Source organism: Aotus nancymaae, unplaced genomic scaffold, assembly GCF_030222135.1.
Source record: "Aotus nancymaae isolate 86718 unplaced genomic scaffold, 86718_ANA_hifiasm-v0.15.2.pri h1tg000003l, whole genome shotgun sequence".
Classification (NCBI taxonomy): Eukaryota; Metazoa; Chordata; class Mammalia; order Primates; family Aotidae; genus Aotus; species Aotus nancymaae.
The window spans coordinates 67,341-84,515 of record NW_026988414.1 but is presented as its reverse complement, the minus strand read 5'-3'; the positions used below and the strand labels follow the sequence as shown (position 1 = coordinate 84,515).

The following is a 17,175-nucleotide window of genomic DNA, read 5'->3' as shown; positions in this document are numbered from 1 at the left end:
GGGTGATATTTAAGACACCACGATAGCAAGACAAAATTTCCTTCATGTTCAGGCACTGCTCTAGATAAGTTACATTCGCCAATTTAAGTCACCTGGCACTCTGTCATGTTTCTTTCTGACAGTAAGGACTGGTAAGCGGAGGCATTTAAGGCCACCGGTTAAGGGAAAAAAAGAAAAGAAAAGCAGTAGGGCCAGAAATTATTACTAAAACCAGAAGCTTTGGATGCTTTTCTCCTCTGTTGACCAGGGAAGGTAAGAACTTACTGGTTTCATTTGCTGTGTCTAGAACAGCACCTGTATGTTCTAGAATATAGGAGGTGCTCAGTAAATGTGTATTGGATGGATGGGCTGGATATTTCCTAGCAAAACGCACAGTACCCAAAAACACAGTTTGGAAATGATTAAGAAATAGCACATCGGTATCAAGTGCGACCATTTTCTCACACGTGAATGCACACACACATTCAAAATCTAGATTCTCACGCTTCAAAGTGTCATGCATATAGCAGCATCAGGAGAGAGCCAAGACCAGAACGTGCAGTGGTGGGAACTACTGATCAGTAACCGATAATCAGTAGCCCGCTGACTACAACTAACAAGTGGTCTACGTAATCCTCCAGCGCTACAACACACAGACATAGCAAACAGGGAAAGAAGAGCGGCGGCCATCCCATCTCATGAACCCAGTGGGCGACTAAGTGCAATTCCTGTTTAAAACAAACAAAAAGGTGCAGGGGTGGTACCTGTCTTGACACTGCCATTCTTTGGTGCCCCCTCCCACCCCAGTAAGGGGCTCCAGGGCAGGACCTTTCTCTTTCATGAGACATCCCACAAAGATGCCAGTGAGTTGCTAAGATCCCAACTTACCATATCTAGAGCTTAAAGCACACAAGGGTGCCTGCTGCTCCAGAATCTAAGAGGCCTGCAGCTGCCTTCCTCCTACAGGTCAAGGCAATTCCCCTAAGCTATGTCCATGCCCGGGCTGGGTCCCACATGGCTGTCCGTGGAGCACACCTGTCCCCAGTGATTCCCTTTGGTATGTCATGTGGATGGACCACTGCTCCTGCTTCACTGATGGGGTCACCCAGGGGAAAAGGCAGTATCTTAAAGGGCCTTGATGGTAGAAGAATCCTCTCTGCTTTTCTGGACATTCTACTGACATTCCCTTTTATAGCTGCCTTTTATTGCTGGTCCCAGTTAGAGGGCTAGCAGCATGGCCTTGGACAAGTCACTCCCTATCAAATGAGATGTGATGCCCAACCTGGTCACCAAGGTCCCCTAACACTTAGTGAAAGGAGGTATGGTCCCTGGAATGTGCTTGGAAAGATGGTGGAGGTGGTGCTCAATTACTGCATGCCTGCTGTGTACTCAGTGCCAGGCATTCCAAGATGACACCAGTCGCCACACTGGAAAACAGGGCCAGACCCAGAGAGCAGGTAGCCGCAGTGTGGTCAGCGTGACTGCCCAGAGGCTGTGGGGCAAATCCGGCTGAGGTAAGCTTGGTCTTCACTGAAGAGATACTTTGTCAGGGCTGGAGAAGAAAATGCATTCGCAAAGGCGCAAGGCATTCCAGGCGGAGGCATGAGTGAGCGGCAGGGCACAGCTGACCTCTCCAGGCTCCCTGTAGCTGACCCAGGGTGCATCTTGCAGAGCGGCCACAGATGAGGCTGGAGGAGACTTCAAACTTGTCTAGAAACCACAATCCAAACAAGTCTGGCAATGTGACAAAGGGGAAGACAACAAAGTTCTTGACTTGCCAGCAAGTACTAGATGAGCAAATCGTCCTCAGTGTGAAGTGAGGGTCTTAGGGAGTTCCATTCACCTGGAGAAGTCAGCAAGGAAAAGCAGAAGCTGAGCCAGACTCTGGCCAGGAACTGGCCCCAGCAACAAGCCTCACCAAGCCCAAGAAACTGTGGTGAGCTGGTGCCTCCCAAAACAAGTAAGTGACTGCAGCAAAGAAATGCAGAGAGCTAGTTCCAGAAGCCAGAGAAAAGTGCAGTGAGCAGGAGGCAAAACAGATGCCCCAGCTCCCCTCCCGCACACAGGCCAGAAGTCCTGAGCCAGCCTAGAGGATCCGTCAGATTAGCACAGAGTGTAGTCTGGAATCTTCTATTGCCAAAAAGAAAATGAAAAAAAATAATAATAATAAAAATAAAAGCACATAGCAGCCAAAGAATTGGAGAGGAAGTCTTCTGGCACTCACTCCCAGGCCTCCTGCCTCTCCATGCTCCTGCACCTGACAACAGCCACAACCAGAATCTGAAAAAGTTAAGGTGATGCAAACGGAAGCAGATTCAGAAGGAAAAGAAACCACAATCTAAAAATGACAAAGGAAGAGAGTCAGAGGCTCCAGTGTAACTCCATTCAAATACCGTTTTAATGCACACTCAGAAATCGTTAATACCAATAATCACCATGTATTAAATGCCACTGTGTGTCCAACCCTGAACTAGAAACTTTATACACATTTTCCAGTTAGACGCTGAGAACAGCCCTGTGAGATCAGCGCCATGCCCATTTCACAGTCCAGCAGGCGTTAGGGAACTTGCCCAAAGTCTCAGTGCTAATACAGGACAAGGCTTCATCTTGCAGGGAAAACAGACGAGTCAACAGACAATCATGGGGTAAACACAGGAGACACCTAATTTGGATGCATCTCAAAGGCTTGCTTCCCAGAGGCGGTAAAAACTGAGACCTGAATGAGGAAGAGTTTTCCACAGAAAGAAAGGAGGAGGAAGAACACGTGCAAAGGCCCCAAGACGAAGAGATGATGGGCCCTTGGCGAACCGCAATTCATTCTGTAGACTAGGAGTGGCAAAAAGAAGAAATGACAGGATGTCTGGGCTCCGCTTTCACGTGTGTACTCCAGTCCCCGCCCGCCATCAAAAAAGCAAGCACGCCTGGGGAGATATGGGGAAATCCATGAACCAAGATTGGCGAAATGTTCTTGATGGTTGAAGCTAGGTGTAGAGAGTTTCATTACATGATTCTCTCACTTTTGTCTATACTGAAATTCTGCATAATGAAAAGTTTTCATAATAAAAAGGGTTTCTTCTCCCCCCAAGAAGGGAGGGAGGGAACAAGCTAGAAGAACATGCTGGAACCAGACCATGACGACAACAGGCCTGCGCTGGGGCTGCTGGTGGTGCACGGGCTGTGTACAGAGACTCCCCTGTCCACTCACTCACAGGCAGTATTCACGTCATCCTCACTGCTACCCTAAGAGGCGGGACTATTCGTGGCATTTTACAGAAGAGGAAACTGAGGCTACTCAGGCTCCCGTGTACTATTACCAGAAGGCCTCCAAGTGCCAGCGAGGGAGCTGGAATTCATCCTAAGAGGGATGGAGGAAATCACCGAAGAGTGACAAAATCAGATCTCTACGTTTTAAAGATCCCTCGAGAGCTGCAGAGTGGAAAACAGATTAGAAAGGGTAGACTACAGGCCAGAAACCAGTGGGGAGGCTGCAGCATCGCCCTGAGCAATAATGGAGGCCTGGGGAGAGGCGGCGGCAGCAGTCAAGATGCCGAGGAAAGAGCTGAGAGGCTGTGAAGAGAGAGAATCAATAGATCTGTCAGAGCGTGTGAGGGACAGGCAGACGCAGCGGATGACACCCAGGGATCTGGGCACAAGGCTGGCTAAGGTATCCCACCACGAGAAGCAGGTTAGTGGTGGGGGTGAGGATTTCGATTCTGGACTACTTCAGCCTGACAGGCCCGTGAGTCTCCAAACGCAGCTGTCCAGCTGGGCCCTTTGATACGTGGGTCTGGATGTCAGAGGAGAGAGCCAGCCTGGTGATGGGTTAGATGTCATTGTGTGCGGCTGGCAAGTGAAGCCACAGAACAGATGAGATGGCCCAGAGAAGGGAGAGAAGCACTGATAACCCAGCGGCCTTCTCCCGGCCCAAACCACCATGAAGAGAGAAGACAAGAAAACAGGAGGCTTCCGTACATATAATGATATGCTTCCTTCCCACCACCAACGTGCAATTTTGCATAAGGACAAACGACAGGAGACAATTCCTTTCCACTTAACCTTCCTGGAAGAGAAGAGAAAATGCCCTTTGTAGGCTCTTGTTACAATTACAGAAGGCTCTGGACAACACACAAACCTGATCATCCCAGAAAAGGCTGATGGAGGAGAGTCAAGCAGGGAATCAGTATGAGTCCCTACGGCTGTGACTCTCAGGGGGCACTGACACACACCCAGCAGCCTCTGCAGCCTCCCCAGGGCAGGCCAGTGAGGCCTCGAAGGACAGTTCCTGCTCTTTTACAGAAAAGAATGAGGGAGTCACAAATCTGATTCCAGGCAACAATAAAGTGACTATTTTCAGAAACCACATCTAATAAGTAGAACATAAAGACATGGAATTGGGCCAAAGCCTTGGGATAGAAACCGCTTAGAATTATAGGGGCATCGCTTGATTTTCAGTAACATTTACCCGTGGTGTGTTACAAGAGGCTAACGCTGTCTGCAGAACCTTTGCAAGGTAATTTTCCACTGAAGTCCCTGGGGGCTGCTGCTCCACTCTTGGATATTCTGAGATGCTCTGGAGCATACACAAAGGCTGTGTGTACTTCAGAAATATTACTGGACTAGAGCTGAAGAGGTGGAGACACTCTCCATCCTCGGATTATGCTTTTGTTTCCATGACCACAGAAATGCACTGATGACTCCAATGAACCTCTCCAAGGCAGAGCTGGAAGGCACTGAAGAGATCATCCGGCCCAGCCCTCATCCTACCGACAAGGAAGCTGGAACCTAGGGGAGGAAAGCCACTGTCATGAGGCCACACAGCAGGGCAGTGGATGGCTGAGACTGAACAGTGGTTTCTACAATGCTCCATCCAGAGTTCTCCTGACTACACAAGGCCAGGTGCAGCTCTACTGTTCATATTAAAATGAGCAAGAAGAACGGACACTCGGTGCCAGCATGCCACACTGGGCACCGGCCTAGGTCCCTCATGTGATCAACGCCTTAGTCCCCACAACAGCCTCGGAAGGTAGAAGCTGCCATTATTCACATTTAACTGATGAGGAGGCTGAGGCAACGATGGGTTCTGCCACTTACCCCAAATTAGAAAGCTAGGAAAGTCTGGGCACGGTGGCTCACGCCTGTGATCCCAGCATTTCAGGAGGCCAAGGCAGGCAGATTACCCAAGGTCAAGAGTTCAAGACCAGCCTGGTCAATATGGTGAAACATCGTCTCTACTAAAAATACAAAAAATAGCCGGGCGCGGTGGCGGGTGCCTGTAATCCCAGCTACTCAGGAAGCTGAAGCAGGAGAATGACTTGAGCCCAGGAAGCGGAGGTTGCAGTGAGCCAAGATCATGCAATTGCACTCCAGCCTGGGCAACAAGAGTAAAACTCCATCTCAAAAAAAAAAGAAAGCTGGGAAAATGGGATGAGGACTCAAACCCAATAAAGTCTGACTCCAGAGCCCTGCTGATAACAAGCACCCAACTTACAACCTGGAGAGAATCCAAATGTTCTAAATTGGCCTTTGTATTCAGATATCTTCCTAAAGAAACAAGGCTTGCCAAGCATGGTGGCTCATGCCTGTAATCCCAGCACTTTGAGAGGCCAAGACGGGAGGACCACTTGAACCTAGGAGTTTGAAACCAGCTTGGGCAACATAGACCCCATATCTACAAAAAATTTTAAAATTAGCTGGGCATGGGTGTGCATGGTTGTAGTCCCTGCTACTTGGGGTGGGGGACAGATGCAGGAGAATTGCTTGTGCTCAGAAGGCCAAAGCTGCAGTGAGCCATGATTGTGCCACTGTACTCCAGCCTGGGCAACAGAGCAAGACCCTGTCTCAAGAAAAGGCTAAAAATCCCAGACTGGCCCACAAGACCTTTCCCACCAGGTGAGAGGACTACAAAACAGATCTGATTTCCTAGCTCTCAGTGAGCCCCCAGGTGAGAAGAGCCTTTGGTGTGCACAAATGTCTGCCCGGGGCAGACAGAACATGCCCTCTCACAGTCCTCTCACTGCTCCTGTGGTTTCTCCGCAGGACCCTCACCCTGCCTTTACTGCCCCTCGATTCCCACACCCCCCACCAAACCCCCAGTCCCTTACCTCCACCCCCAGATTCTGTGAGGGAAGAACTGCCCCCCCACACTAATTCATATTAACGTGTGAACTGCTGTCTCAGGGGAAAAGACGCTGATTATCCAACAGAATCTCCAATGGGAAAAACTTCAGGAGAATACCCAAGTCAGGTGTGGGAGGCCTGGTGAGGGAGCAGAAGCCACTGGAAGATGGGCCAGCACTGCCTGGAATCCGTCTTCAGCATTGTTTTAAGACCATAATACCAGCCACCAGAGAGTGCTGACTCTGTGCTAGGTTAAGTGCTTTACTTGTATCACCTCATTTAGTCCTCAAAACACCTTTCTGAGGTGGGTACAATTATCATTCTCATCTTTGAGAATACAGCACTGAACAGAGAGGTTAGCCTCACAGCTGTTAGGTAACACAGCATGTGAACCAGAGGGGTCAGGCTCTGGAGCCTACGCTCTTACCCACTGAGCAACACTGCCACTTCATAAATGAGCACACACACATAAAAGTAACGCATGCCCCATAAACAAGCATGTAAGCATACGAGTAACACGCGCCCCATGAACAAGCACAGACACATACGCATAACACACGCCCCATGAACAAGCACAGACACATACACATAACACACGCCCCATGAACAAGCACACACACATACAAGTAACACACGCCCCATAAACAAACATATACACATACGAGTAACACACGCCCCATGAACAAGCACACACACATACAAGTAACGCACGCCCCATAAACAAACATGTATGCATACGAGTAACATGCGCTCCATGAACAAGCACACACACATACAAGTAACGCACGCCCCATAAACAAGCATATACACATACAAGTAATACACGCCCCATGAACAAGCACACACACATACAAGTAACGCACGCCCCATAAACAAGCATATACACATACGAGTAATACACGCCCCATGAACAAGCACACACACATACAAGTAATGCACGCCCCATAAACAAGCATATACACATACGAGTAACATGTGCCCCATGAACAAGCACAGACACATACGCATAACACACGCCCCATGAACAAGCACACACACATACAAGTAACGCACGCCCCATAAACAAGCATATACACATGAGTAACACACGCCCCATGAACAAGCACACACACATACAAGTAACACATGCCCCATAAACAAGCATATACACATGAGTAACACACGCCCCATGAACAAGCACACACACATACAAGTAACACATACCCCATAAACAAGCATATACACATGAGTAACACACGCCCCATGAACAAGCACACACACACACGCATAACACATGTCCCATGAACAATCACACAGGCACATGAGTAATACACGCCCCATAGCTGAGTATACACACATATGAGTAACATGTATGCTATGAGTACACAGGCATAGCAGTAACATATGCCCCATATACGAGCACACACACATAAGCATAATACATGCTCCATGAGTACACATGTATACAAGTAACACACATTCCACAATGGTACATACGCATGAGTAACATACATTCCATAAATGAATACACACGTGCGCAATCACTGTGCCTGGTCATATAACTACCATTTATTTAGCACTTACTAAGTGTGAGTTATCCTAAGACATTTTATGTGCATTATTTCAATCTTCACTTCAACCCTATGATAAAAGCACTATGATTATCCCGATTCTATACATGAGGAAACTGATATTCAAAAAGATTTTTTTCCCTTGTATCAAGGATTAGGAGCTCAAGCACAGAGCTGGATCAGAACTCAGATAGTCTGACTCCAGAACTCACATCTAAGTTTTTATATTTCTGGTCTATCTTACTTGACTTCTGAATCCTACCATATATCTAGCTATCCAGGAGACTGGCTGGATTTCATTGTTTTCCCTGCTTGGTTGTTCTTTTCATAATGGTTCCCAAGGTATCCAGGGTTTGGAGGGAGGAGGAGGCTGTAGGGTTCAAGGCTAACCAGGGCAGTCTATACTACAGCGAAATCCACTATGCTAGCAAGTTCATTTAGAGTGATGGGGTGCTACACAGGTTAAATTGAGGTGAAGGAACACCTTTGCTAATAAAAGGATAATCCAGAAGGGCGTCGATCCTAAAGTCATGATGGTGAAGCTTTGAGGGGCATTTAGGTGATTTTCTTTCCTATCAAATTCTGAACGAATCTGTATTCCCTGAACATGCAGCAGCTATACGGAGAGAAGAACGAGTCAGGATGGGCCTGGTGGGAAGGAAAACACTAACAGAAATTGGTTATAGGTAACTCACAAAAAGGGATAATCCCTAAGAGGCTGGTGGAGTTGACTCTCCTCTTCCCAGACAGTTTTCACATTGCTGACAAAATGACAGCTGCCACAGAACACCTGCCATCAGGGGCAGCAGCTTAAATTAGCCTGACTCAGGCAACTCCAAAAAACTTTTACCAAGTCCCATTAGAAGGGCACACCAGGTGACAGATGATGTGGCTAAAACTGCTGCACTCAGCCCTCAAAGAGCTTATCATCAGTTTACCCACTGACCTCACCCTGGCCTTCCAAATCACCCCCAGCCCTGGCCTCCATCATAACATCTCCAAATTTCCTCTCATCTGCCAGCAGCACAACTGGCTTTCTCAGTAATAGCTGAAAATGGAAATGCTCTCATTGACTTCATCAAAAATACAAGCAAGCAAACCACAAAAGGGGTTGTAAATTAAAAATTCAACAGAAAAAGGTTCGATTCATTTATTCTTTCATTCACTCAGTGAATCATAACTGAATGCTTACTGTGTACCAGGTGCCTTGCTAGGTGCTGGGGACTCCCAGCAAGGAACAAGATGGACATGGTACCTCTCCCCTGGGGCTTATAGTTTACCCTTAAAAGAGGACAGAGTCCATAAAGGAAAGACTCTCCGTTGCAAATTCCAACTCTGTTAGTTCCATGATGCAAAAACAGAAAAGAGCACCTTCAGAGATGGATGTGAGAGGTGAACTTTGCAGTAACTTAGTCATTAAGCAACTGGCTTCTGTTAAGAACAGTTCAGGAGGACAGGATGGAGGAAATGTCTTCAGACTTTCCAGTGGAATATTCTTGGAATAGAAAGTTGCTCTTTCTGTAATAAAAAATCAAATGTGAAAAAAAATAAAATAAAAGGTAGCAACAGCACCTCGCTCTGGGTCCATTTCCCCAGCCCAGTAAAAAGTGACGCTTCTAGGGTATTCGCAGCTTCAGATGTCGCCAGGGAAAGGCGGACGTCTTAGTCTGCTTTTCCAGACAAATATACAAGTAGCCTTTGCTATAAACAAACGAAAAAAATCAAAGCCAGAAATAAAAGCCTGGAGACAGGATGCCAGAAACCTACAGAAGGGGACCTTCAGAATAAGTTCAGGTTAACGCTCAGCATCTCTGAACATAACAAGCACTATCAAATCTACATGGACTATTTTATAGCAAGGACAGCGTTGATGCCAATTATTTTTTGCCCTAGTCAAGAGAGCTTGTCATCCTTCTCAGAACAATTATCTCTAGGTGCATAATAGTTAAAAGCTAAATTCTTCCCCCAATTCAGCTCGGGAAAAGTGCTGCTCACAGCAATCTGACATCATTCCATTAGATGAGATTAATTTTTAAATGTGTTATTCTAACAATTATGCCAAGTACCATGTAATTAATATTCCAACTGACTTTACAAAAAATTACAAAATCCCCTAAAGAAAATAATTAGTCATCAGGCATGAAGGAGACTTCTCTATGGCCAACAGCACATAAAACAGAAAGTTCATCTCATCATGGGTTGGTATCAAAGCCTTTCTCATATGGCCTTCAGTTCCTAGCCAATAGTGCGTAGAGCTGACATTGGCAAGTTACCTCAAACTTTACTTAACATATTAACGCACTTACTGGTTTAAACTCTTTGAGGGTAAAATAATGAATGATGAAAGCTTTAGCAATTAAAAAGCTCTTTTCATTTGTATGAGAGGCAAGATAAACACATATAATTAATTGTTTGCTCCTTCCATGTCCCCAGCTGGAAATCAGAGTACTGGCTTATTTCTTGAGGCTACTTCTTATGTTTATTAAAGAAATGTATATAGGCATCCTCATCACTGTTTTCCCTCTTTTCTTTCAGGGTTTTGTGTATTCTTATAATCTACTTTAAATCCCTTCTAGAAAAAGGTAAGGTATAGGTAAGCAATAGTCACATAGGACATTATCTGCCATAACAGAAATAAAAAACATGTTTTCTTGCCACTCTCCTCTGAATAATTGGCAGTGGCTGCCTAGTGTCAGAACAGAGAGTTGCAAGGATTCTAAGCCAATACACACACAGCCTCAGCAAGAAAGAATGCAATGGTTGATTAGTGATGTCTGCCTTAGAAAGAACAATAGGTTAAGAATCCAGGTACTGCGTATTTGCCATCTACACCCTTTGATAAATCACTAAAAATTAGGAAAACACACATAGATTCATGAACAAAATATAATGTGAATTGTTTCCAGGATGCAGGTAAATGGGGAAAAAATGTTTTCTATAGTTGAAAACCTTAAGTAAAACTGCTAAAACATCAAAATTTAGAGGAAACAACGCTGAACTAAGTCAGGAAACCCAAATTCTGGTCACAGTTGGGGAGCCGTAAACAAGGTTGGTTCACTGGGCTCAGTTTGTTCATCTCTAAAATAAGGGGCTGAATCTCTTAACTAACTGTTCTCCTGTGCTGGTGAAAGAACATAGTTCCTTTATAAGACCTTAACCTCAGCTGGCCAAGGACATGGCTACACCCTCAACATCTCCTCATATTGCTCATATGAGATTTATAATCTGTGATAAATGCATATGGATATTTTTAACCTGTAGCATTTCCAGCGCAAGAAGTTCCACATACATAATTTCTTTTCCTTAATACAACCTATTTTCCACTGTGGGGCAAGCAGGGGGTTGAAGTAGGAACTTCTAATAGCGGAACAATTCAGTGATTAAACCACCTTCATTCAAAAATTCAGAGTCATCACTTCAATGTAAAACTAGTCACGTCCACAAAGTGTCTCACTCACTCATGGTTTTGAGATCGGCCTGAATCTTCCCACCACTGAACAGTCCTTGTCACCGCAGCCTATTTCGAGAACTTTACCCATGGGATACATCAACATGGCTTCCTCTTCCAAACACCTATCTGCGTAGAGCTGGAAAGTCCCATGTCTGCCCTAAAATACTGCAACAGACATCTGTGATTTCTTCATCTGCCCTGCATCCATTCCTTCTGGGAACACCCTCTCTCCCAACTCCAAGGAGCCCCATTCCCTGTGTTTCAGGTGTTCTGAGCTGAGGATCCCACCCATGGATGCAACGAATCATCTCAGAGGGCACCTAGCAAGTTTGGGCCAGAATCCTTCCTCAGGGCCTGACATGGACACTAGGAGGTCACCAGGTACAAGAACTATGTATACCCACAACTGCCGAGCAATGATTTTTACCACTTGAAGAGCATCAGGCCAAGAAAGGCAAGCAGGAGAGTGACATTCCTGCCACACCACCCAAGCACCCTGATCCTCCTGAGCTCAGCCTCAGACAAGTAACTCTCTGAACATTTTAGTTCCTTGAGGCAATGAAGGCCTCCCTGCCGTTTTTGTTTGTTTGTTTGTTGTGTCTAAACCTAGACCCAGCTGGGTTTCTGTCACTGGCAGCCCAGAGTTTTGGGGAAAGGCCTTATGGGCTAAATGTAAGCATTCAAGGTTCAAGTTCTTTCTTTAGTACACCGTGATAAACCTCCTTACTGAATCCCAAATGCAATGCAGCTCCCAGGGTTCTACTGCAAACCAAGGAATACTAAAACACCCTCACAGAGAAATTCAAAGAAAAAAATTCTGCACACCAGAAAAATTCTCAAGGTTTATCTCTTATCCAAGACCTAAGGGGAAAAGAATCACAGAAAAGAGGAAAAGGACAGGGCGCAATGGTTCACACCTGTAATCCCAGCACTTTGGGAGGCCGAGATGGGTGGATCATGAGGTCAGGAGTTCGAGACCAGCCTGGCCAAGATGGTGAAACCCTGCCTCTATTAAAAATACAAAAATTAGCCGGGTGCAGTGGCGTGCACCTGTAATCCCAGCTACTCAGGAGGTTGAGGCAGGAGAATCGCTTGAACCAGGGAGAGGGAGGTTGCAGTGAGCTAAGATTGCGCCAGTGCACTCTAGCTTAGGCAACAGAGCAAGACTTCATCTCAAAAAAAAAAAAAAAAAAAGGAAAAGAAAAAAAAAGAAAAGAGGAAAATGACAATGGATTATTGGAAGTGGCACAACCCTGCATCCAGTCAAATGACCAACGATTCTAACAAAAATTATTGAAAGAGGCAGCACAGTATAATAAAAAAAAAGCTTCCAAAATCATTCCTAAAGTGTGTGTGTGTGTGTGTATGTATGTGTGTGTATATATATATATATATATGTATATATGTATTCTAGTTCCCTATCAACATTAAAAAAACCCATACACACATGCATGCCACAACATACAGCACCCAAACAAAAGGAACTTGTTAGTAAACAAATGAACCATTTCCAGATTCATGAGTCTAACTGTTTCTGTTATTTTTCAACGACAGTTTAGTTTTTCCTTTTGCAGCTGTCCTAGGGTCTCTGCCACAGGCCTGCCTGCTGAAAGAAACCATGAATATAAAACTCCGCAGAGCATGTTAAGAACAATCTCCCTCAGGTGGCATCTAAAGTAATTAGAGAGTCATCTAACAAACGGTATTCTAGTGATGCCCATCCATCTGTGACAGAGGAACAGACAATACAATAACGTAATGTTAGCAGCTACACATTTAGACGTCTCCTGGGGGCCACAGATTCCTCTGTGAACTTGATGAAAGCTAGGAAGCCTTCTCCAGACACACAGGCACACACCACAACATACTGCATACCATTTTAAGGGGCTCATTAGCGTTACGCTCTATACTTAGTCTCCAGGTTAAACACACCTGAGTTAGAATTTTTAATATGTCATTACCTGAGCATCATGAATCCCTAAAGATTTCAAAGGACTACAAAAGAGCTTACAGAAAAATTCTGAAACTTCCAACTCTACAACCCCATGCTGAATCAAGAACATAAAAAGAATTAAAAACTTACTCTAGGTTTCTGCATTTATAGAATATAAGAAAACTTGGCTTTCTATATATTCACTCCATTTATTATATCTCCCTTACCTTGTTTGACCATTTATATGCTTGAAGGAGTTGACTATAGAGAGGAGTTTTGTCCTGCACAGGATCCAGGCTTAACAGCCCACTGTTATGAAGAGGATGGTTCTCAGATGGCTTGCCTACCAGATTGCTCAGACGTTCCAGCTCACTGAAAAGCAAAGAGACAAAGCAAATAAACCTAAGCCCATTTACACTCCAGAGTGAAGCCAGCCCCCCGGATCAAAGACTGTTCTTCAAACCATCCATCAGAAGTCCCTTAAGAAGAAATACTTTTTGAAAGGTTAAAAAACATTTAGAACAAAAAAAAAAAAAAAAGAAAAGACCTTAAATGAGAGTTATCTGACTTTAAAACGGAGCTCCCTGGTGCCATTCCAAAGGAGAAAAAAAAGGTAAAGGCACTAGAATCAATAAGACTCCCACAATGAGAATGTAACAACTCAAATTCATCTCTGCAGTGGGGAGGAGACTTTCTGGAATTTTGAAATGTGGGCTAACATTGCCTCTCACTAAGAGTTTCCAGACCCACGTGCAGATCATTACACTTGGCAGAATAGCAAGTACCTGAATAAATGATGATTATTTGTCATTCACATAGGGATAGATTTGCACATGATGCTTCACAGATGGTAAAACTTAACAAAACAAAGAAGAGATAAAATAAACAAATGGAATGGGAAGACATCACCGAGGGGGCTGTGTCAAACAAACACTCTTCAGTCTAGCAGGAAAACCCCGGAGAAGCTTGGGAAAGCGAGCCAACAAGAGCACATTCCAGGAGTATGTTCTGAGGGGCCAGTCCCAAACTGCCAACAAAAGACTCTCTAGGAACAACTTCTCATGCCACATTCATTTTGGAATCATCAGCCACCTTCTTCTCTTGGCACTACTGTACAAAGATTTAAGAAGGCAAAAGGATAATGTCAGCACTCTTAAAGTTTCTATTTAAAATGGTGCAGGGTATAATATCCTGAATATCACAAAGGGAAGAAACTCAGAAAATGGGAAAAAAATAGAAGCTAGGGAGGAATAACCAGTGCATCCCCTGAAGCAGGGAAAGTATTAACTGGTGCTCGGCGCTGTGCCAGAGAACAGCAAGTGGATGTGGGAGTTGAGGAGGGGTGTGTGATTTATGGCAACTACTTAGGGGGAAAACAAAAAGGTACCCATCATTTGGCCACCACCTCCTCCTCCTCCTCCATCATACCTCCTCTTTCCATCTGGTTACTAAGGAGACCAAGTTGAAAAAACAAAAATCCAACCAGTCCAGAAATCAAAGGATGACTAGCTCACCAAATGCTTTCCCCTTCTCAGGTCAATTCTGAGAAGTGAAAGGCAAAAATCCTGAAATTCTAATCTTCCTGGGAAGGACTGACTCTCTTATAAAAGGGAAGGCAAGTTCAGGACCTTAGCAATCAAGAAGTGCCTACTATGTGCCAGGCCCCTGACAAACATCCTCTCATTTCATTCTTACAACACTTATAAAGTATAAGTGAAGAAGGTGCTTTGTAAGAAAGAGGAGGAAAAGTTGAATCCTTAACCCTAAAAGACTACAAATTAAGAAGCAGGGGTGTTAAGCATAAGTAATTAAACTGGTTAAGAGATTAGAGATTAGGTCTCCACTGCTGAAGGAACTGAACAGGAGAAGTGAGAGCGGGAGTGAGGAAACTGATCAGGTGGTTTGGGAGAGGATAGTGGAAGAAAGGAAGATAGCTCAAGGCCTCGCCTGTTTCGTCGTGGTTGGGGGTGGGTGGTGGTGGAACTGATGAAGCCCAAGTTCAGGGCCGGGGAATTGGGGCTAATCAGATTGGGTGCACTTGGGTTTGGGGCCGACTGATCAGGTCCTGGTCTGGACTGTCACTACATTCTGATCAGACGTGATGGGGCACAGAGGGCCTACAGGTGAGAAACCTGCCAAGCGCAGAGAAGTGGAAGCTCATGGGAAGAGCATGCCTCCTCGTCAGGAATCGAACCGCCACAGAAGAGGTCGACGATGACGGGAGACAGACAGGACCAAGAGGCCAGCAGAAGCGAGACGAGAAAGCGAGATGGTGGTAAGGTGTCCCTGAGGGGCAGGCAGAGGTTTGGAGAGGACGAAGAGAAAGAACGGGGATAAAGCGAAATGGAGAACAGCCCCTGCCTGGGAAGACTCGAGCGACGTAGGGGCAGGGTCGGAGAGGGGCGAGTCCCCGACCCCGGCCCCTTCAGCCGGTACCTACTTGAGGTCCCGGTTCACCGAATGTAAGTTGTCCTGGAAGTGCGCAATGAAGGCCTTCTCCCGGCCCTCCAGCGTCTCCTTGTTCCGCATCCCATCCTTCAGGCAGTCGAACACCCTGCTCACGCTGGAGCGCAGCGCCTGGATGGCACTGATGGCCTGGGAAAAGGCCTCCAGATTCACACTGACATTTATCACGTCCGCCATGTTGCTGCCGCCACAGCAGCTCTCTCCAAAGCCGGCTTCGCCTGCAAAAAGGCGCGCTCGCTGATGACGTAATCCAAAGACCTCTGGGAAATGGAGTTCGCGCGGGGCTGCCCAGAAAGCACTTTCGAAAAAGGGTTTCCCCCTTGAACTAAACAAATGCGTGGGCAGGAAAGTGATTTTTCTCTACTTGGGGAAGTCAGGTTGCACTCTCTGTTTGCTTAATGGTGACAAAGAAATGCAGAAAGTTCCCGCATTTCCCCAGACTTGCACTCTGGGGAATCGTAGGGAAAAGAATTGCTCAGAGCAATAGTGTAAAACGGAAAGGAGCGTAGCCCATTGAATAAAATGAGTCCGTATTCATAAATAAAGGAGGGAGAAGGAAAGTTTATTCCCCACAGTGGAATGCCAACTCATAAATGCAGAAAGAGAATGGAATTAGAAAATTGCCATTTGGCAACCATTAGAATAATTGATTCCGATAGAAATCGATGGATACTAAAACTAGTGGGTGAAAGTGTCAGAAAAATAACAAGTTTTTTAGGTAGTCTCAAAGCATCGTCCCCCAAGATGCTTATTAATTAAGAAGAGGGGCCGGGCACGGTGGCTCACGCCTGTAATCTCAGCACTTTGGGAGGCCGAAGCGGGTGGATCACGAGGTCAAGAAATCGAGACCATCCCAGTCAACATGGTGAAACCCCGTCTCCACTAAAAATACAAATAATTAGCTGGGCATGGTGGCGCGTGCGTGTAATCCCAGCTACTCAGGAGGCTGAGGCAGGAGAATTGCCTGAACCCAGGAGGCGGAGGTTGCGGTGAGCCGAGATTGCGCCATTGCACTCCAGTCTGGGTAACGAGAGCGAAACTCCGTCTCAAAAAAAAAAAAAAAAAGAAGAAGAAGAAGAGGAAAATAATTATCCAGCAATTCCACTTCTGGGTGTATACCCAAAAGAAGTGAAAGCAGGGACTCAATATTTGTACACATTTCATAACAGCATTATTCATCAAATAGCCAAAAAGCAAGGGCAAGCCAAGTGTCCAAAAACTTATGAATAGATTTTAAAAAGTGTGATACTGGCATACATTGGATTATTCTTCAGCCTAAAGCAAGAAAATTCTGACATATGCTACATGGAGGAAACTTGAAGACATTATGGTAAGTGAAATAAGCCAGTCACAAAAAAGGCAAAATTCTGTGTGACTCCACTTATATGAGGTGCTTAGAGGAGTCAAAATGTTAGATACAGAAAGTAGAATGGTGACTGGTTTACAGTGAAGCACACATCTATGAAAAGAACATACATAGCATAGAGGTTGTGGAAGAAAGACAAGGTTTGGGATTTAAACAAAACCAACAAAATATTGGCCAAATCTGGTTTTATAGAAAAATTCAGTGTCTCTTTGTCCTGTTGGCTGTAGACGGGTTTCTGAAAGTTTATTATCTTTTTACCAAAGGGAACCTGCTCAAGCCCTCATGTTCCTTCCTTAGAGGAGCTGGGGTTCCA

At 45.4% G+C, this 17,175-nt stretch overlaps 1 protein-coding gene across 2 annotated transcripts in view; it reads right to left on the bottom strand.

Moving 5' to 3' along the window:
- MED27 (mediator complex subunit 27) overlaps nucleotides 1-15,696 on the bottom strand; it is a 215,960-nt gene extending 200,264 nt beyond the window's left edge. The window contains exons 1-3 of one of the 2 annotated variants that reach the window (XM_012457935.3): nucleotides 15,471-15,696; nucleotides 13,258-13,402; nucleotides 8,783-9,164 (exon numbers count right to left, since the gene is read on the bottom strand). In XM_012457935.3, the coding sequence (XP_012313358.1) occupies nucleotides 9,120-9,164; nucleotides 13,258-13,402; nucleotides 15,471-15,673 (393 nt within the window). In that variant the 5' untranslated portion in view covers nucleotides 15,674-15,696 and the 3' untranslated portion in view covers nucleotides 8,783-9,119. Of the gene's footprint in view, nucleotides 1-8,782; nucleotides 9,165-13,257; nucleotides 13,403-15,470 lie in introns of those variants that run through there. The other variant, XM_012457934.2, reaches the window with a different exon arrangement.
- Nucleotides 15,697-17,175: the final 1,479 nt, after the last annotated feature.